The sequence below is a fragment of the Lagopus leucura genome, unplaced genomic scaffold (genome assembly GCF_019238085.1).
Source record: "Lagopus leucura isolate 7727_CA_CO unplaced genomic scaffold, USGS_WTPT01 Super-Scaffold_100008, whole genome shotgun sequence".
NCBI classification, from domain to species: domain Eukaryota; kingdom Metazoa; phylum Chordata; class Aves; order Galliformes; family Phasianidae; genus Lagopus; species Lagopus leucura.
The window spans coordinates 21,014,675-21,035,896 of NW_024962265.1; the positions used below are offsets into that span (position 1 = coordinate 21,014,675).

Consider the following 21,222-nt stretch of genomic DNA (forward strand, 5'->3'; position numbering starts at 1 on the left):
ATCAACTGTATTAGGAATGGAAGAGAGCCAGTAGAGCCTACTTTTCATTGGCTGTTTGAAAAATAGTGAAATAGGCTGCTTTACTGCTTCACAAAACAAGAATCTCTGCATTGTGAGAGCTGCAGAATGACTGGAGTCAACCTCAGAAGGCATGGGTTAGTGGGATAAAAACAAGGGTAGGAGCAGTATCATGCTGTTTCTCTAGACTGCCAACTGCAGTTGCAGGTTTAGTTTGTTCGGCAAAATGGAAAGATTTGCTATAAATTCTGTGACTCCTTTCTGTGGGCAACCACATTGTGCACTCTTGATTTATATAATGCTGACACTCAATTAATCTTGATTTTGATATGAAGATTAAAGGGAAGAAGCGGACAGAAGGAGTTACAGCTCATGACTTTGTAGGCAGCAGGTGCAATACAGAATTTGTCAGTGCTGTTCCAGATGGTTATGTGAGAAAACAGGTATCTCACATTCTGGAAGATACCATGGATAAGTCAACCACCTCTAGAACTACAAATAATTTTGCTTACGATGACTGAATGATTCCAACCTATACTAAATTCTCTCAAGGGCGCTCCAATTCTACATCTATCCTCTGTGATCTGATTGTCCTTACAAGTGTGCTCCCTCAGACATGCAGTGAAATGGGAGATGAAGGATTTATGGAATATTTCTGAGGAGGGGAAAGTGCAATGAAAGGGTTAACTTCAGTGCTATGGAAAGGTATGTATAGAAGATCGGCTTCATTACTTTCCTCATTAATATTATTTTTGTAACTGAAATCTGATTTGAGATTTAAATTGAACAAATTGTCTCTTGTCAGACAACAGTGCTGGAATAATACACTGTGAATTAAGGCAAATGGATGAGTCAAGCTATGTGTGCTCTGATTCAGAAATGCATGTCTTCAGCCAGTGTTTACAACCTCCCTTACAATTTTCATTGTGCTTCCTTATTTCTCCCTTGTTCTAACTTGTTTTAGCACAGCTAACTGTTCCTTTTGTGTAACATCCTTACTATTTTGCTGGATGAGGCACCCATGTGCTCACCATGTGCTGCATGACTCCTGCTGCCTCATGCTGTCAGGTGATGGCAGAGACAGCTCAGCAGCACCAGGGATGAAGGAGAACTGCAGAGGGACACACTTCCTGGCAGCAAGAGTACCTCTAGGACAATTTTCTTCATGCATGAAACTTGGGAAATAGCCTAGCCAAGTTCTGCAGCGAGCACAGTTTGCTCCTGACTTTTGCAATTTAGTATTTTTGGGACAGCATCACTACAGAAAGCAGCTGAACAGTCCCATGTTTTTAATGGATACACTCCAAGTGTTCCAAGCATCGCAGCACCTCCATTACAGGGACAGGCTGAAAGAGCTGGGGCTCTTCAGCCTGGAGAAGAGAAAGTACCAAGAGACCTTATAGCAGACTTCCAGCACCTGAGGGGGCCTACAGGAAAGCTGGGAAGGGACTTTTTATAAGGGCACTTAGTGACAGCATGAGGGGAAATGGCTCTAAACTGGAAGAGGGTAGATTTAGATTAGATATCAGGAAGAAATTCTTTACTGTGAGGGTGGTCAGACACTGGAACAGGTTGCCCAGTGAGGCTGTGGATGCCCCCTCCCTTGAAGCACTCAAGACCAGGCTTTGAGCAACCTGGTCCACAGGGAGGTGTTCCTGCCTATAGCAGGGGTTGGAACTTGGTGATCTTAAGGGTCCTTTCCAACCCAAACCATTCTTATGATTCAATTTTCTCACTCTCTCTTCCTTTGCTGAAACTGCAGCAGAGGTTTGCTGCAGATTTCAAACCTGTCAACACCCGAATGTGTGACACCAGCTCTCAGCACACGTGCAGGAGCTGAGGGGCACAGTAACACACGGCAGGGAGAGAAGTGCTGCAGAATACATTTGCTGCAGCACAGAAAACTTTCTGTAAACTCCACTCTGAAGTTGAGCAAAGCTGTTAGCAAGGAGCTAGGAAACAAGGCGACAGAGATTCGGACTTCACGAGCCTGCCGCGAAGCCACGAGGTGTCAGAGCACGAGAGGGGCCAGCGCGCAGAGCGCGGCCCAGCGCAGCCGTGACAGCCTCGCGCCGGGGCAGCCCGCGCGCAGCAGACGCTCGCCGCGTGACAGGCGGCCCGGAGCGGCCTCCGAGCAGGAAGTGCTGCGTGCCGGTGCCGCCGCGCGCCCTGCCTCCCCCGGGCAGGCCAGTTCCGCCGGGCGCGGCAGCATGGCCGGGCTCAGGCCCGCCGCTCTGCTGCTGCTGTTGGGCGCGCTGCTGCTGCCCGGCCTGCCCGCGGAGCACGTCCCCGCGCTGCTGTGGTCCACGGGCAGGTAGGAGAGCGAGCGGAGGGACCCTGCCGCTCTGCGTGCGTGCGGCCGTGGGGGAAGCGTTTCTGCGTGACCGCCTGCGGCTGAGAACCGCCGGCAGCGAACCGAGCCGAGGAGCTGAGCCCAGGGAATCAGTTTGCCTCCTGGCACGCTACCTAACGGGACGGTTTGCTCTTTTTTGTCTGTGGTGTTGGTGTTCTGAACCGGGCGGTAGGACCCACGTTACTCAGCTCCGGAGTGGCTGGGCTCTGTTCACCCCGAGGCACCCCCAGCGCGCTGCTGCAGCTCTGCTGGCTTAAAGGCGTAGCGCGGGGCAGCGTCGCGGAGGAGCTGGCCAGGAGCTGCGGGCCGGGCTCACTGCTCCGGCTCCTCCACCGTGGTTTTTCTCTTCATTATTGTTCTCCTTCTTCTTTCTTTTCCTTTCTTTCTTTCTTTTCTTTCTTTCTTTTTTTTTTTTTTTATTTTAAATACAGTTCTTTCTTTTAATAAGAAGAACTTCTCTGTGCATAGGCTTCACGTATTAGGAATAACTGAGCGTTATCTAATTTGCAGACCCTCCAATGGAGAGCTCCTGCGCTCTGCACAACGTGTGTTATACCAGTTCAGCAGCAGGCTTTCTCACAGCTGGGTTCTTACTCACTTCTCTAATATGCACAGTCAGAATTTGGCACACTCCAGCCAGGGGTTTGAGCAAGAAGGGAATCCATCAATGGTTTATTGGTGATAAGCGCCCTTTCAGCTGCTAGGGCCGTGCTCACTGCCTTTCAGGAGACTTTGAGCTGATGAAGGTGTTGAAGCGCGGTGATCTATCTAAGTGCCACCAGGCAGACGGGCTGAATGCTGCTGTCATTCATCTCAGCGTACATCTCATGTCTTTGGGCAAGATTACTGAAATTAAGGTCTCAGAGCTAAATCCTGCTGTCTTGTTGTGGTTTTCTTGCTGCCATTGTTTTCTAGTCCTTAATGCAGTAGTTTTAAGACAGCAAAAAGAGAAATCTTGTGACTATTAGCAGTTGTGCTGTTCAAGTTCTTCAGGGAATTCTTTTCCATGTATAGTGCCCTACAGACAAGCATGGTATTCTTGTTTTTTCATGCTGAGAGACGCTGATAAATTGCATTTGAAGACATATAGGTAGGAGGTGCTTGTTGGGTTTCTTTTATGTGTCCTGGGCATTGTATTCTTTTCTCAGCGGTAATGAATACCAACTTTGATGTATGTCTGCCCATCTCTTAAAAGTTTCCAGAGTGTTCTTAAGCAGTTCCTCTGGCCAAAGGCAGCCACAGCATACCAGAACCCAAAAACATTACCTTTTCAGTGAGTTTAATTAGGTAACTGACCTGTCCCATACCCCACACCCTCAAAAGAAATAAACAGATATTTCCATTAAGGTCTTTTGTATTCAAAATACTTAATTTGTTCACCTTGATATAACTGAGTAACACGAGCTACCTCTATATTTAAAAGCAAAGTAAGTGTTGGAGTTGTTCTTCGGATAAAAGTGATCTTGAGAGTTTGAGAAAAGACCAGTGCTGCCTTTGGCCTAGTTTATATAAATAATACGTGTGTTGTCAGTATAAGCAGTGTCCCAGGGAGGTCGTAAAACAATTTTTCCACCAAGATGCAATTAGCAACTTGCTCTACTGCAGATTGTTCAGGTCTATACAAATATAGAGCAAGAAAATCAGGATGGTGGACTGTTTAAACCAGTTTTGTGTTTCCATCAATAGAAGAAGCGTTCCTCCTCCTGTGACCTTTGTGTTTTCAAAGGGAAAATTTTTGTGAGGGAAAAAATTGTTCTTGTGAAATCCTCTGAAGCTACAGGAAAGGAGATTTATGTTAGTTTATAAAATAAAGAGACAGCAACAGGAACTTCTGTTTGCACCTTGGTGTTTTGTGGCAATGTATGGTTTTCAGTGAGTGTTCTACAGCCCCCTGCAATGTGGGAGCTATTGTTGAGAGTTTCAGGAGAGGTGACTGTGTAGAAGTACAGTAATTATCAGTGGATTTCTTTTCACTTTGTAAAAAAACACCTCCAATTTAAAACTTCAGTTTCATTCGTTGCCAGACAGGAGTTGAGATGCACCCATCTGTTCCATCACCATCTCCTGGGTTAACTGTCAGGATACCATATTGAATCCTTGAGGGATAATACAGTGTTTGTAAAATGGTATCTTTGAAGAGCTGCATTAGGAGAATGTGACGTTTTAAAATCTCTCATGTGTTATTGTACTGTGATCATGCTACTCAAGGTTAATATTAGATAACAGATGCAGAGGTTTTTTTGTTCATTTTTTTTTGTACCAAACAGCAATCTTTCCCCATTGCACCCAGGAAGATGAAGGGAATAAGACAGTAGGTCACAGTGTCCTGCTTTTCACAAAGAGATACCAAATTATCAGTGGACATTTTCCGAAATAACTTTGCCTTGGGAAAATTAGCGTTATCTTAAATCAGACTTCAAGCCGAAGCCGTTAATGCTGCTGCTTTCCAGAGCAGGAGGGATGGGGGGAGGTTCCTCTTACATGTGATTCAGAACGGAAACATGATTTAGCCATTTTGTAACAATATTCAAAAGAATTTCTTTCTCTCCACAGATTAGAGAGAGCCTGAGGAAATAAACTCATTAAAAGTAGCTTCTGTGATTGGCCTTCATGTGTCTCTTTTAGACTGTTTTTTGCTTGTAGTTGCTGAGAATTTATTACTACCTTCATTTATGCTGTGCTGTGAATCTTTTTCTGGTGAATCCAGATTACAAGTGATTTTGAGAAAGTGTTAGTGCCAAATGGGACATATGCCATGCTTCCTAAAGCTGTAAGGAATTTACTGAAAAATCTTGCTGGGAGGAGGTGTAGTTTAGAAAGGAGACGTGAAAACAGGGAATGATTTCAGCTGTAAGTTTTCTGGACTTCTCTGCAGATGCTCTGAGCCTATTTGTTTTCTTGAGGAGCCCTTTGGATTAATTTTTTCTTGCAGTCACCAGTTGTCACTGTACTGGTGCTGCTAGGAGTGGTGAGCTTTTTGTATAGAAAATCATCTCCAGAATTTTATTAATGAGCTTACTGGATTCTTCTGTGCAAGGGAAAACGTTATTTCTTATGTGGTGATCTAATGTGGTAATAGTGACAGGAGTAACTTGTAGGCAGGAGTTCAGAATACAGCTGCTGAGTAAGTGCGTACTGCTGACAACAGGCCTGAGTGAGGAAGCCCTGCTTGTTTACTGTCTGTCCTCTCGAAGGTCCAGATAGAAGAATTCTTGAAATCTTTGCTCCCCCTTCTACCTAGGAGGAAGACAGATCAGAAAATGTATCCCATCTTGGTAGTAGTCTGCATGCTTAGACTTCTTTTTCTGCCCAAGTAGTTAAGAGCAAGAAGGAAGCTCCAAAGTGTAGTTTTGGAGGAAGCAAAGCGTAGCTACCTCCTTTGTTTACCACATTGTCTGGCTACAGAGTGCAGCTGAGCGTTGAGCTTCTGCGTTTCTAGCCTGAGGAGAGCGTGAGCATTAGCAGAGGTCCCCGTGGCTGAGACACGACTGTACTGCAGGAGGCAGGGCCTGCTGGGGCTGCAGACAGCTGTGCTGCTCTGGGCATCCCATTTTGTGTGAGCCATCAATTAATAGCAGCAATCGATACGTGTGTTGGCCCGCTGCCTACCTCATCCTCTGCCATCCCTCACTCAGGCGCTGCTAGAGGTGAAGAGTTCAAAGGAATAGTTGGGTTCATTGCAGGCAGTAATGCACACCCTCAGCATATCCACCACATGGGCCCATATCTCCGTTTCATTCTGCACTTAACAGTAAGCAGCCAGCAAAACACATCTGACATTTCCCATCTGATCTGCGGTGAGAGTTCTGTTGCACCACAGTATGGGCTCCTTAGGTGAGGCACACCGGAGCACCTGGCAGGATAGTGAAGAGAAACAAAATAAGTGTATCATATGGGGAATAGGAGGGTTAGGCAAACACTGTATTATAATAGAATTATTGGCCAGCTGATGGAGATTTATTTTTCTAATGATGCCACCGGAGCTCTTAAAGTTGATGTCTGAAAGCTAAAAGGTCTCACAAAAGGTGCTTTTCCAGGTTATATAGCCAGCAAGGGCTGCTCTAAGGAACAAGGAAACCTTAGAAGCAAAGAATGTTTTAAAACAGGATCATTAAATTTCGGAGGGTTTTAAGACAAAAGCCTTTGCTGTTGTGCTGCTGCAAATGAATTAGTTTTGTTTCATGTTCTCTCTGTTACTTTTTTTACTTAATTGCAAATCCGGAGGGTTCTCAAAGTCTTCAAGTTTTTTTATGCTAGGCATGTAAAAGATCAGTTATCTGATTTGCAAAAATAAGTATAACAAGGTATTCACTATAGTTTCCTTTCATACAAACCATTCTTTCACATTTCCCATTGAATCTATCTTTTTTTCCTTCAGTATTACTAGTATTTCAGTGTGGCCACGCACTCCTTTAATGTCACTCTAAAACGTCGCTCAGTTACTGAATTCAGAATCTTCAAGAGTTTTTCTTTTTTCTTCAAATACTTTATTCTTGAAGTTTGTATTCAAATCTCTGACATCCTGAGGTCAGCTTTCTTGAGAAGTTAACATGTCTGTTGCAGTTTCTAAGCTCATGGTCTTCAGAAATACAAATTAATGTGGATTGCCAAGCACAAATGAACATAGAAATGAAGGAGCTGAGGAAAACTAAGAAAATGTTGAATGGCAGTTTCTGTTGAACAAGAAGAAATTTCCTTCCTGCATAGCAAGTTTTACATCTAAAGCTGAAAAACAGGCAAGAGGCATTCTAGAATCCAGTTTGAACACCTGCAGCACCTTGTCTTGGAAAAGTCCCCCAGAAATAGTGTGGGCTTTAGTACTTTCCCAAATCTGAAGAGAGTTAGATATCTTCTGCTGTACAATTACGTCTTTTTTATCTCTGCTGTACGTGCGGATGGCGGCTTTTGATTCCCTCCCTGCGGTCTTCATTCAAACCATCAGCAAGCCTTGAAGTGCAATATGGGTTTTCCCTATCTGAGAAATGACACAGAATGCCCCTCTATGTTCATTGCCCCCACTCTGCCTCCATCTCTAGATGAAAGCAGAAAACATGATGAAAACAAAGATTGTTTTCATTCATAAACGAACTGAAAGGGTCATTTCGGAGTTGCTTTTGGGTTAGAAAATACCGTCAATTCGTCATGTCAATTCACTAAGTTGTGACCATCGTAATAGCTGATGTTATATTCTGTTTGCAAATAGCTCCATTCAGAGGGACCAACGTACCAGATTTTCAGGCCATAGCAAATCATTTGTGATTGTGGAAGAGGGGAGCTAAAGCTTCTCGGTCTGAGTTTTCTGCAGCACAACGATGCTGCCTTGGTCAAGTCACCCGGGACAACATTTTTCGTATTAAGTTTTATCCCCGTACACCCAGAGTGCATACTGCTAAATCCCAGTCAGGTACTGAAAGAATAATGCCAGCTCCAGTTTTGCCCATAACTGCTCTTTTTTTTGTAATAAAACTAAGTGGCCAGGTTATTTCTCTGTCCAGTCCTCCTGAAGACAGATTAGCAAAAGATCTGTAGGCTTTTCTCAGTATCATTTGCCATTCTGTTCAGAAGAGCTCCTGCTTCTGGGAGGGTGTTTTACTCTGAGCTGCCTCTCCAGAGATGGTTGTTTTGCCCTGAAAGCCTTATGAGAGAGGCATATTTTGAATGATAATCATTAACTCAATAGAAGGTTTTTGAAAAAAATGTGATAACTTCTGGTCTGGCCTGACCTGTGTTGCTCTTTAGCCATCAAGGTGACTGATGGCCCTGGAAATAATACTGGGAGTTGAGATTCCCTTTGGGACCTCTCCCAATGGTTTTCAACATATCCTTCATTCTATTTGATAGCTAATGTTTTGAAAGATGTAGGTGTGATGTTGTATGCAAACAAGAAAAGTTAGTAGAGAATAATTGTACCTTGTCTGGACAAATGCTGTAATCCAGTTAATAGGATAGGGATGTAAATGGGCAAATTCTTTTAAGTGGAATAAAAGTAAACTGAACCGTAAACCTGATCTTAATCCAAAGGTGATGATATCATGAACTAGTTGTGTACGTTTGAAGAAAGAAGCTGTGTCATCACTGGCAGCAAATTTAATGTTTAAAGAATTATTTTCTTTGCAGATCCCAGTGGAATCCAGACCCTGCTTTGCATGAAGGACACATTGTCTCAGCACAGGAGCTGGCTGTACTTCTGCAACCTGTTTTTACTCCAGATCCCAGCAGCCTTGTTTTGTTCCTTCAAGAGAGGGTATGTAACATTAATTCCTTTTCCTTTAGCAGTGCCAAGTTAAGTCTGTATCTGAATGAGATAATGTGGCTCCTTCTCATCAATCTGCTCTCTGTTTTTCAGCTTAGCATAGACGATTTCACCTACTACAGTGAATCCTATGGTAACAAGAATCCATTTCAAAATGTTCAGGCAAGCATTTCTCTCTTTTACTTCCTTGTATGCATGTTTTTTAAATTGAAAATTATGTAAGAAGGATGCAAACAAACAATATCTGGCAATATTAAACCAAACTGCAGCAGTTTGCCAATTTATTTATTGAGATTATTTCAGTTTCAGCATATGGGCTAAAGAAAAACAATCAAGTATGCAGAAATGTCTTTTGCGGCTATTTTACTTCAAAACACAGGTTTTCAGAATTATCTTAACTGAAAAAATTGTTTCTAAGCATGTTGCAATTTTGAATAATGAAAAACTATGTCTAGACATAGGCATAAGTCCCAGACTGACACCCCAAAATAGTGTTTTGAAGCCACACAAAGAAAAGTAGTAAGGAATCAAGGATGTACTCCAGATTTTCAAAACTGAATACTTATTTTATTTTCATGCAAAGTGAAGCTGACTTATCCAGACAGCTAATTTATTCCAAGAATCATAGAATATACTGAGCTGGAAGGAGCCCTTAAGAATCATCAAGTCCAGCTCCTGGCTTCACACAGGATCACAGGAAAAGATGCGTGAGAGCATTGTCCAAATGCTTCTTGAACTCTGAAAAGCTCAGTGCCATGACCAATTCTGAGGAGAAGTTTCTGAGCACCCTCTTGATGAAGAATTTTGTACTGATTGCTAGCTTGAATTTCCCCTGTTGCAGCTCCATGTCATTCCCTGTTTGAATAGTGTGAATATATGCCTAGATGCTGGATTGCTTTAATATTTGTGCTACTTCAGTAATCCAAAATAAACTCTAGGCACAGAATCTGAGCTGGTCATGAGTGTGAACTTCTGTTCCCAGTGAAGAGGTTTATAGATTTTTTTGCTCAGTATCTCTGGTTGTACTTGCTTGACAGTTTATTGAATTGTAATTGGAAAAGGGAAGTGTTCTCACCTGAAAATCATTGAGGCATTCCTGTGGGCAGTGCAGGAGGAGCAGAGCTATTAGTAATATAACTTACATCAAAGCACACAAAGTGTTAATTCCTAGGCACCACACAGCAAGCTGTATGTACAATCAAATACATAAATATTCACATATTACCCGTCTCTTTACCTATCCTGTGTAGGAACCTCACATCTTCATTGTATCCCTAATACTAACCTTCATCTCTTTGCCATATGACAGCATTTTAACAACGATGCTGGAACAAAAACAACTATTCAGTGTGTGTACATGGCTTTTTTGAGGAATGAATGGGGGTAACACTTATATGTAGCGTAAGGATTAGTGACTCCATCCTCAGGCAGATGTATTGGTACTTCTCTGAAGTGCTGTACTTTCTCTGGGTTTCAGATCTGTGCACAATGGTGTCGGAACCAGTTTTGTGTTTACATAGCTGTAAAGCTGGTTTGATCTTATAATTAAGAAGCTGTGTGTACATGACTGCTGCAAGTCCCTAATGATGTAATGGTCTACATCCAGTCATCACATTTAAGTAAATCGTTAGTCTGTATCTGGCAGAAGAAAGTTTTGAATTCACATTCTCAGCAAGCTTAAAGATCATCTAATCATCCAGTTCCATGCTGAGTGCAACAAAGACTACAAAAATATGCTCAGTAGCTATCACATTGGTTGTGCTCCAGTTGAGTTACTTTGGGAAAGAAATCCCTTCTTAATCATGCTATAAAAGACCGTAATATTCACAGAACAGTGGACAAAGAAAAGGTCAGATCTGGATTTTTTTCACTGGGGAAATTAGAATCTTTCATGTTGCATAATCTGAAAGTTTTATACCTTCACAATCTAAGCTATATACGTGATTCATTAAACTATTATAGATGTTCTGTATTACTCCAGCATCTTGCTGTTAAACTTCAGCAATCCAAATTTATTCACAAACTTAAACCAGAGATCTCATTTAGAGAGTGTATGTGCATGTAGCAGCACGTGTACTACAAAAAGAATGCAGTATTTGTAAGAGTTATAGACACGTAAACCACATGTACAGATATTAGATTTGTTCAGCTACATTAATGCTGTTTTGAACTTTCAAAATCAGTGGTTTTGTACGCAGTAAAAGAATTCTATTTCCAGTTAATATAGAAAGGAATTTTGTAGATAGATCATTTATCTTAAACATTCAATAACTTCTTAATTAAATAATAAAGTACAAAGATTATCATTTGGGGATTTTTTTTTTTGTGTTAAGTAGTCACCTATTCTACAAACTGTTTTTCTTTAATATTAGCATTGGCTTTCCCCAGGCAATAACTGAACATCTTAGAACTGCAGTGTACAGTAGCAAACTACAATTAGTTGCCAGCTGGGTGGCTGCATAATTATTATTGTAAGTCACTGCCTACTGTGGTTCTGGATCTCTGTCATATCATCATTCAGTACTCATTTTTCTAGACTGTGGAGTACTATTCAGTCACATTCAGCATAGAGGCCCTACCTGTAGTTTTGATCGTCTTTGTTGCCATTCCATGCACCTCTTTTAGCTTTATGGTTTTGTTCATTTTTGGGTTATTTCTGTTGACAAAGGAACATGCAGAACTGCATATGCATCAAGAGATAAGTGTGTCATAATTTATTCAGTCTTATGATGATTTGTTTTGTTCAGCCCTCAGTACTTTCCATCAGAACCTCCTAGTATTTTATTTTGTTTTGATGACTGTCAGCCACTGATGTGATATTAAGTTTCCTGTGTGAAGAACGACACTCAGTTCTCAATTCTCACACCTACCTTCAAAAAAACCTGAACAGTGAGATCTGTAAACAAGTCGTGGTGCTTCTTGCAGTACTTCACTCACAAGAGGTCCTTCAAGGGACATTACAGAGGGCAAATTAATCCGAGCGATTTAGCCATAGGTACATTAAAAATTCTCTTGTCAGTGTAGGAATTTGTGCTATCAGTCCTCAGGTCAATCAGAGGATTTTTTTTTTCCCTTTTCCCTTCCCAGCTGCTATGTGGTTACACCTTTTTGTTTAGACGTTTTGCAAAATGCAGTGCCAGGTGTTTCTCAGTTGTCCTCTTCATTCTCTCTCCTCTTCTGGAGGTTTGGTATTTTGAATGCTCGTGGTACTTGAAATGGCAGAATGCCTGAAGCAACATACTGGTATTTTAAGAGCAAGTGTGCAGTGGTCAAATGTCAAGACGCATGTGATCAAAATGTCTGTCTGATGCTAATGAGGAAATATCCAGCTGTGTGTGCTCTTTGAATGGAAAATGGTTGAATACAAGTGGCTGGAAGCTGAGACAGATGGCACTGCAGGATTGGTTAGGAGCAGAGGCACAGTTCAGACATTACTCAGTAATTATGCATTTTATCTCTTATTCTATAATAAATGAGTAAACTGCTTAATATATATCTTTGATAGAACTGGCTGCTTCCATTCTGGCTGCTGCTAAGCAGTGGAGGATTAAAATATTTTTAAATAATAATCATAAAAATAAATAAATAATTGACAATTGGACTGTTGCTCAGGATTTTGGCTCTGAATTCGTACATGCAAAACAAACTAAAAGGGAATATATCATTCTTTCCTTCTAGGAGGTGCTAAGCACCCCGTTCAAAGATTTGTAAATGAGATCAGTGTTTTCTGTTCTATTTTAGTTTCTGTTCTGGTTTTTCTATCAGTATGGCAAATCAGACAATACCACATAATCCTCCTGTATGAGCATCTATAGAAATATGGAAAAAACTAACCTTTACTTAGGAAGGAAAACGTGCAAGCATTTAGAAAGGAACTGAGGAGGCCAGAAAAGTGGTAGGCAGTCAGAGAACAGACAAAAAGAAAAAAGAGTAGGAGGAGAAAAGTGTTAGCAACACCACAACACTTCTGTCACTAAGTGGGAGAAAAAGAATCTCAAACAACTCAGATATTTGAATGTTGGATCAAGTGACAGACTTGATCTAGGAGTTAAATATAAAAAACGAGAAAGCAAAGTTAACAAGTGGTAAGCTAGAACTCAGGAAAAGAAACCTTCAAATCTTCATATGAAATTTTGTGTACATCAATTTTGATCCTTCTCAACTCTCTATCATTTATGTTCTTATCCAGAATTTTCCAAGTGTTTTTTATCTTTCAGAAAAATCTTTGGGAAGGTATTTTTCAGCAATGCAGGCTTGAAATTTATAGAATGAGAATGACTAAAATGCATTTCACTCAAGTGTTTTCATCAGAAACTCAACTATGAGAATTATAAGCAATAGATATCCTGACATTTCTTTATCTGAGCCGGCTCAGCCTGAGCCTTATAATTTGTGTTTTGAATGAATAAACAGAGTACACAATATGAAGTCTGTGTGTGCCTCCATACCAAGAATAGTTCAGTTCAGTTGGGAGGGACTTTCAGAAGTCCAACTGCCTAACTTCTTCAGGGCCAGTCAGGAGTTAAAGTGAGGTATTGTCCAGATATACCTTTTAACACTCACAGGCATCATCTGCCACTATAGGAAGTCTGTTCCAGTTTCTAACGTGAGGAAATTTTTCATACTGTCGTGTCTGAATCTCCCCTGGTGCATCTTTGTTCTGTTCCCGTGCATCCTATCATTGGATCCCAGAAGCAGAACTTGGCACCACCCTCTCCGGTTCCTCACCAAATTCCTACAACCCCTGGTAAACTGAGAGGGATTCAGTTATATGATCTGCTAATTCCTTCATCACTGTAGGTGAATCCTGTCAGACCCCATGGACTTGTAAACACTGAACTGTTACAACCGATCCTTTACAAAGTCACTTCTCCCCAGGTCACAGTATTCCAACTCTGAGGTCTGGGCAGCCCAAGATTTGTTGTTACTGTTAAATACTGAAGCGGAAAAAGGCATTAAATGCCTCCTCGTTCTCCTTCTCGTTCTTAGGTGGCCATCAGGTCCAAGAATCAGTCCAGTGTTTTCCTTTGACCTCCAGTTTCTGTTGGGATACTTGAAAAAGCCTAATTTGTCTGCCTCCACAGTGGCAGTGTCAACTGAAGCTGAGCTTTGTTTTTTCTTGTTTTCCCCCTGCAAATGCGAGCTGTACTCTCTCTGTGAAGCTGACCTTACTTTCAGAGGTCATACATTTTCTTGTTCAGACCTAGTTCGTAGAATCATAGAAATACAGGATGGCCTAGGTTGAAATGGACCTCAAAGATCATGTTACCTGATGCCCTGGCTGTGAGCATGGTCACCAACCAGCAGACCAGGCTGCCCAGAGCCACATCCAGCCTGGCCTTGAATGCCTGCAGGGATGGGGCATCCACAACCTCCTTGGGCAACATGTTCCAGTGCGTCACCACCCTCTGTGTGAAAAACTTCCTCTTAATATCTAACCTAAACCTCCCCTGTCTCAGCTTTAAACCATTCTCCCATTGACCTATCACTATCCACCCTCGTAAACAGCCGTTCCCCCTCCTGTTTATCTACTCCCTTCAAGTACTGGAAGGCCACAATGAGGTCACCCTGTAGCCTTCTCTTCTCCAAGCTAAACAAGCCCAGTTCCCTCAGCATTTCTTCATAGGAGAGGTGCTCCAGCCTCTGATCATCTTAGTGGCCCTCCTCTGAGCCTGTTCCAAGAGCTCTGCATCTTTCTTGTGCTGGGGGCCCAGGCCTGGACACAGTACTCAAAGTCGTTTCAGGCAGAGTTCCTTGTTTAGCTAAGCCAGTCTTCTGCTCTGCTTTCTTGACTTGTGATACAATGAGATTACATGCTTGTAGGCTTTTAAGAAGTGGTTCTTGAAAAGCAGCCAGCTGTCCTGGATCCATAAACCCTCTCAAGCAGATCCTCCAGGCACAATGTGAACTAGCTCCTTGGATGCTTAAGGTTTGATCTCTTAGAGTTCATGGTGACAATTCTTGTGTAGATTCTAAAATATGCAGATTTATCTAATTAATAGTTACAAATCAGATATTTATCTGTACTGCGTGCTACACCACTAGCATGTACACAAAGGAAGGTAATTTGGTAAGTGAAGTATGACTCCCTACTAACTAGAGCTGATGGAATGTTAAGTTTCCAACATTGCTGTTTTTCACCTAAGAGGCCATTTAGTTCCTGTGTGATGGCCCTCTGATGCCTTATCTTTTTGCCTCATATTCTCCAGTATACTCTCCACCTTCTTCTTCAGCTTGAGAACTTCTACACCAGTTGCCTCTCCTTTTCCATTACACTCATGGAAAGGACAGTAAGATTTTGAGGTCACAGTGTGTCTTAAGCTTGCTCCAAAACAGTGCAGGAATAAGAGTGATGAAGATGTCAGTTCACTACACCTTTCCAGGAGCAGCCTGCAACCAGCATCAGGCTGGTGAGAACTCACCTAGTGTTACCACACTGTTTTCTCACCTTGAGTGTTAAATGAAGGATAGAGAAAAGAAATAGTTTGTGATTAGTATTAAATTATTAAATAAACTGTCCATAAATTTGTTACAGGAAATTCTTCAGTCTTCTCCTTCATCTTTAGTTTTGCCTGCTGTTGACTGCAAGGCTACCAGGGATCTCTTGAGCTTTCTTCAGGCATCAGGAGATTGGAATTTGCAAAACTTGACAAATCTTGATATCTCTCAGCTGGAAGTGAATACATCTAAACCAAACTTACTTGTAATTCAGCTACAACCACTTACCAGGTAGGACCTTGTCACAAACACATTCACCCAAATGTATGCAAGATTTTTACTGCTTTTTGAAAATATCTGTTGTATTCAGGAAATGTAAAAATCCAAACAGTAGTTTACAGAGTTAACAAAGTTATTTTTCCAGCAAATGTGAATTCAGTGTTTTTTAATGTCCTCTGATGAGGTATAATAACTGAATTACATTGAGAAAGTCAGTCAGGCATTACTGTTTTGTCTGCTTCATTATATGAGAACAAAGGGACAACTAATAAACTAAATGACAGCATACTTTAAGCAGAAAAGCTGAATTATTTTATGCATCATGTGATTAACCTGCTGAATTAATTGCTAGAAGACATTTCAGGGGTCAAAGAACTGGCAGGAAAGATAAACAAATAAACATCCAAGCATCCTAGAATTTAATATGAATCTTAAAGGAATAGGAAGCCTATAGAGCTTCCTGTTTCCTGACCTGTAACAACTGCTGCCTAATGGAGGCAGACTGTCCCTTCAGGTGAATGCTAGTGCCTGACTGTTACCTGCAGGGCTTTTACACTGCTGGGGGTTGACTGGTATAGAGCACTCCTGGTCACAGGGTGTGGGTCATGGAGCTGATCTAGGTTAACAACCATCAAATGCAAGGAAATCTGGGGAGAGAATGGTCAAAAGAAGATCAGTAATCTGTCTTCTCTGCAGATAAGGAAGTCTGAGGTTTTGGAGGAATCAGCTAAAGATGTGGTCCTCGTATGAACTGCTTTGCAGAAGGAGAAGTTCATAAGGAGGAGATGAGAAAAAGATGAAAAAATATTGTAGTCTGCTGAAAGTGACATGCTGATTAGTATGTACCTGTATACATTTCTGATTCACACTGTTGTATAGCAAAAAAATTTAATTATCTTTCTCCCACTTCTTTGTAGTGATTTAAATGAGATTTCCACCCTGGAAGCAATTGCTGAAAATGGTAAGCAATATAGCCAGGACGTAGCAAACATTTCACCACTTAAGCCTGTTTTTGCTTGAACAGATTGTATTTCCTGTTTTTTCCAGATTTTGTTGTAATACTGCTTAAAGCTTTTTCTGCCATCTACGTACCTATAAGCAGCCAGTTATCATCCTGTTGAAGTACTGAGTAATTCAGAATCCACTGAAATGGATACATCTCTGTGCCCTGAAATGTGGTGATGATTCACCTCTGCCGTAGGCATCCCAAATCCCTGCAATGGGCATGGCACCTCCCACCAGATCAGGCTGCTCAGGGGCCCATCCAGCCCAGCACTGAACACATGCCAGGGATGAGGCATGCACAGCTTCTCTGGACAACCTATTTCTGTGCATCACCAGCCTCTGAGTAAAGAATGTCTTTAAAATATTTTAAATCTACCCTCTTTCAGTTTAAAACCATTACTGTTCAGTTCTTCCTTCTTGTCTCCAAAAGCTTTGGCTTAATGTCAGCCTTGGCTAAACATTACCTTCTTTTTTTATGGGACATTTTTCTCATCAGCTGCACAAGCACAAGAACAGGCCTCCCAGATCCTGCTTCAGGCTGCTTTTGTGTTGGAACAGTAAAGTTAATGGGAGACCTTTGGAATGACTCAGGAACAGGCTATACCAGCTTTGTGGTTAGTTTCAATTACCTGCTATCAGGAAGAAGGTGTGTGGATTGTGGAAGATGTGCTGCTTCATATGACCAAGTGCAAAATCCTCACACTGTGTTCAGTTGCAGTTATGCTCTAGAAAAGTGATAGTGTGGGCTGAATTCTCATGTTCTGGCACATCTGCCAAATTGGCCATTGAACACTTGCTGAGTAGAACCTGCAGATATCATCAGCTGTAAGTTTTAAATCACATGCAAGCTGAGCTGCAGTTCCTTAAAGTTATCCTACTTGAAGTCTATGCAGTGGAAAGGACAGACTCGAGTGGGTCACTGCAAAACTGCCAGAGGAGGGTCCCAAATCATGTGGTCAGGCAGGTGTGGGTGTCCAAGCACTTGCTGCAGCAGGAGCATAGCCATTTGCAGAATACTGTTGCCAGGACATCTGTCAAGGTCGTAAGGGCTTGCAAGGCCATGAGTTATTGGTGTTTGTCATGGAGTGAGTGCTGCTAGCACTATCTGGATAAGCAACCAAAAATACTGTGTGTCACATACCTGTAAGGTGACAAGAGAATTGTTAACCAGTACAATGCTGCTTGTAATTTTTGAACAGTATTAACTGTAAACCCATAGTAAATGAGGGCAGATCTCTATTATGCTGCCTAGAAGTTCACAAAGACTCTTATGTTTGTCACAGCAACTTAATTCCTTTCTGCTGTAGAGGGTTTTAAAATCTGCTGTAATAAGACGTCAGAGAAATGTCTCCTGCTGTTTTACTCACTGCAGACAGCAATCTCTGTCAGACAGAGCAAATGGGTTCAGATTCTGCCCAAAGGAAGTGTGCGGTTCTGAGCACTCTAGAAGCTAGAATAAGCAGGAGTTTTAGCACGTCGTTAAAATGAGACTCATTACAAAATCCTAACTGGAATTCAGAATTCAAACCTGCTTAAACTTCTGCGGATTCAGAATTATTTCCAGTCTCTCCCTTCATTCATGCCTAGATAGACAGATATTGGGTAATTTCTATAAAACAGTTGCTAGAAATACTATTTCTTCCTCTCTTTTTTTTTTTTTTTATTGTAACAAGGTCTTTAGAGAATGGATCCTCCTTTGTCAGCCAGGCTGTACATTTCTTCTCTCTTTTTGCTTTTTTTTTTTTTTTTGTGTGTGTGTGCTGCTTTTCAGTATTTCTTTCATTTGCATGAAATAGTTTGAGATTGTTACTCAGGTTTTGCCAGTTCTCCTAAATATTTCTCTGCACAGGAGAAGGTTGAACTATGCCTTATCAGTCTTACCTGTTGTGTGCAGTGTACCTCAGAATTAATGTCAAAGCTGCTTGTGACTCTGTGTGTAAGATGAGGCTCTTTAATTCTTTTGTGTGTATTCTTCTTTCTGCTCTGATTCTCAGTTTATCCCTTTTTCCACTCTCTCCTCTCCCATTCCCCGTCCATCTTGCTCTATTCTTTTCTTTCTCTCTTACCTGTAGTGTATATTCTTTATTTCTTTTTCCTTTTCTCCTTCCAGAACATTGCTTCTCAGTTCCTCTATCCTTTCCATCCATGTATAAAAGCATGCAATGAAAGTAAAGTAGATTAGAAATTAATAACAGCACTAATCCTGCAGTCCCTGGTGAAATTCAGGGGACATGCCTTCAATGAGACGGAAAGTTTTAATCCTTCCACCAGAGCATAGCATGCAATTAAGCTAACTGCAGAGAGTTATTCTGGACAAACTGTTTCACATTCATAGACCTACAGTGTTTCTTTCATTCATACTGACTAAAATACCAGCAATAATGCCACTCTAAAATCCCTCTAACATTAATATCACCATCTGGAGATGCCTCTTTTTCCACTACAGAAGGAGGCTGGGTTAACTAATGTTCCTGTGTAGGCAAGCAGTTTCAGTACTTCAAGATAGAATGGACAAATCTTGACCATTTTTCTGGGAGATCTGCAAACACTTCATTAGCAAGGTATCTGGCTCAGGAGAATCTTATCACATACAAAGAAAGATCTATTTCAATTTTACTATGAATGAATGAAGAAATTTCCTCTAGAATCTTCCCAAAGGCCAAAGCTGTAGATTTTAGCAGTAACTATAGTTACATGTAGCTCCTTAGTGAAGCAAAATGTAAATAGTGTGTTATTTCATAAGGCAATCAGTTGTTTTAATGGAAGAAAAAAACCCCACAATCTGTGCATTTTTCAGTGCAGTATTTTTCTTCCTGTAAGTTCTGGCTGAGGCTGCTGAGAATTTCTGATGAGCTACTCTCAGTGCATGTAGATTTGCATACTAATCTACATTACGTAATTCCTTGGACAACTACACCCAGTATAATTTCACTAGTAGTGTATTAGGCATTTGATTTTCTGACCAAGTCTGTTTCTTATTTAATAGTAGATGTTTTTATTGATAATTTTTTAGAAGGAAACTTTACACAGCTATGATTCTTGACTGACATGAGGAAATCAGCTTGCAAACAAGCTGTTATGCAACCTTACATAAAAAGTAATACTTATATTTTCACAAAAGCTAGGCATTTTACTCAGTCAGGAAGCCATATTCACAACTCAGATGGTTGTGATCAGTGGCATGATTTCCAGTTAGAGGCTTGTAGCTGGAGGTGTTCCCCAGAAGTCAGTACTGGGTCAGTTTCTTCACTGATGACTGAATGAAGGGATAGAGTGCTCCCTTAGAAGGTTTACTGTTGACACAAATCCAGGATGAGTGGTTAACACACAAGAAGGCTATGCAACCAGTCAGTGATTCTTGAACAGTCTGGAGAGTTCGGATGAGAGGAGCCTGATAAGGTTCAATATGGGCAAGTGTAGAGTCCTACACCTGGGGAGGAATAACCACCATGCATCAGTACAGTTTAGGGGCTGACCTATTGAAAAGTAGCTCAGCAGAGTACGGCCTGAGTGTACTGGGGGACAACAGGTTTTCCATGAGCCAGCAGAATGCTCTTATGGCCAAGAAGGCCAGTGGTATCTTGGAGTGCATTAATAAAGTGTGGCCAGCAGGTCAGCAGATGTGATTCTCCCCTCTCCTCTGTCTTGATGAGGCCAGATCTGGAGTACTGTGTTCAGTTCTGGTGTCCTTGGGTCAAGAAAGAAGGGGAACTACTAGAGTGAGTCCAGCAGAGGGCGACAAAGATGATGTTGGGCCTGGAGCATCTCCCATATGAGAAGAAGCTGAGTGACTTGTGACGGGGAGCTGTTTAGTTTAAAAAAAGAGAAAGCTCAAAGAGGACCTTGTCAACACTTACAAATATCTGAAGAGCGGAATTCAAGTGCATGGGGCTAGCAGTGGTGCTCAGAGACAATACAAGACGCAAAGGGCACATCTGAGCATGAGAAAAACTTCTTCACTTTGAGGCTGATAGAGCACTGGAACAAGCTGTCCAGGAAGATTGTGGAGTCTGTTTCTCTGGAGATACTCAAAACCTACCTGGATGCTTTTCTGTGTGACCTATTCTAGGGAACCTACTTTAGTGGCTTGTTGGACTAGATGATCTCCAGAAAACTCTTCCAAACCCTGCAGTTATTGATTCTGTGAGTCTATGTGATTCTATAAGTTAAAGAGGTTTAAAAGGCTAATGATATAAGCTTCACTTCCAATATGTGAAAATAAAATATAATTTCTGTAAAGTGTAATGTTGTAGTCTGAGAAACCTGCTTGTACAGACTGTGTAATAGCCATTCACTAGAATATTATGTGGATGAGTAGTGGAATGGCACAGGAACAGTCTGTGTCAGTCTGTTGGCTTATTTCTTTCTGAGTCCTAATGGCAATTGTAATATCAGTTTTTGAATCACAATTGTTATGTTCCTCATCATAAGTAGATGTTAATATTTCAGCATACAAGTTGAAAACATTTACTAATTCTAAGTATTTGTCACAACTACCTGTCATTTCAGAGCTAAAAGTGAATTTTCTACACAGTTTCTTGGACCACACTGAAGGATCCTCTCTTCCTTATTTGATTTTCCTTCCTGTTTCAGAAATATGTCAGTGATTTCTATCTTGCTATCCACTGTAGTCAACAGCAAAATTTTCCATTCTGTACTCTGTTGAGAGTACAGAATCAGGCTTTAAATCCATTGAAGCAAAAATATTATACATATCATGTTCCAGGCTAAGTACTGCTGCTATTTTGAGGATTGCTTCTCAGTGATCTGTTGTTCTGTGTGGTTTGTAATTCACAGCTTGGTACTAGTTCAGCTTTATTAGTTATTTATTTATTAACTGGTCATTTGACTGACAGGATATGCATTGTGCTCTCAT

General features: G+C 41.3%; 1 protein-coding gene across 1 annotated transcript in view; it reads left to right on the top strand.

Annotated features, from left to right (window-relative positions):
- The first annotated feature begins 2,210 nt into the window (after positions 1-2,210).
- Positions 2,211-21,222, top strand: part of LOC122180741 (V-type proton ATPase subunit S1-like) — a 51,037-nt gene continuing 32,025 nt past the window's right edge. Inside the window, exons 1-5 of the mRNA XM_042872604.1 lie at positions 2,211-2,332; positions 8,489-8,615; positions 8,718-8,786; positions 15,160-15,353; positions 16,259-16,302. Coding sequence (XP_042728538.1) covers positions 2,229-2,332; positions 8,489-8,615; positions 8,718-8,786; positions 15,160-15,353; positions 16,259-16,302 — 538 coding nt within the window. The 5' untranslated portion in view covers positions 2,211-2,228. The remainder of the gene's footprint in view (positions 2,333-8,488; positions 8,616-8,717; positions 8,787-15,159; positions 15,354-16,258; positions 16,303-21,222) is intronic.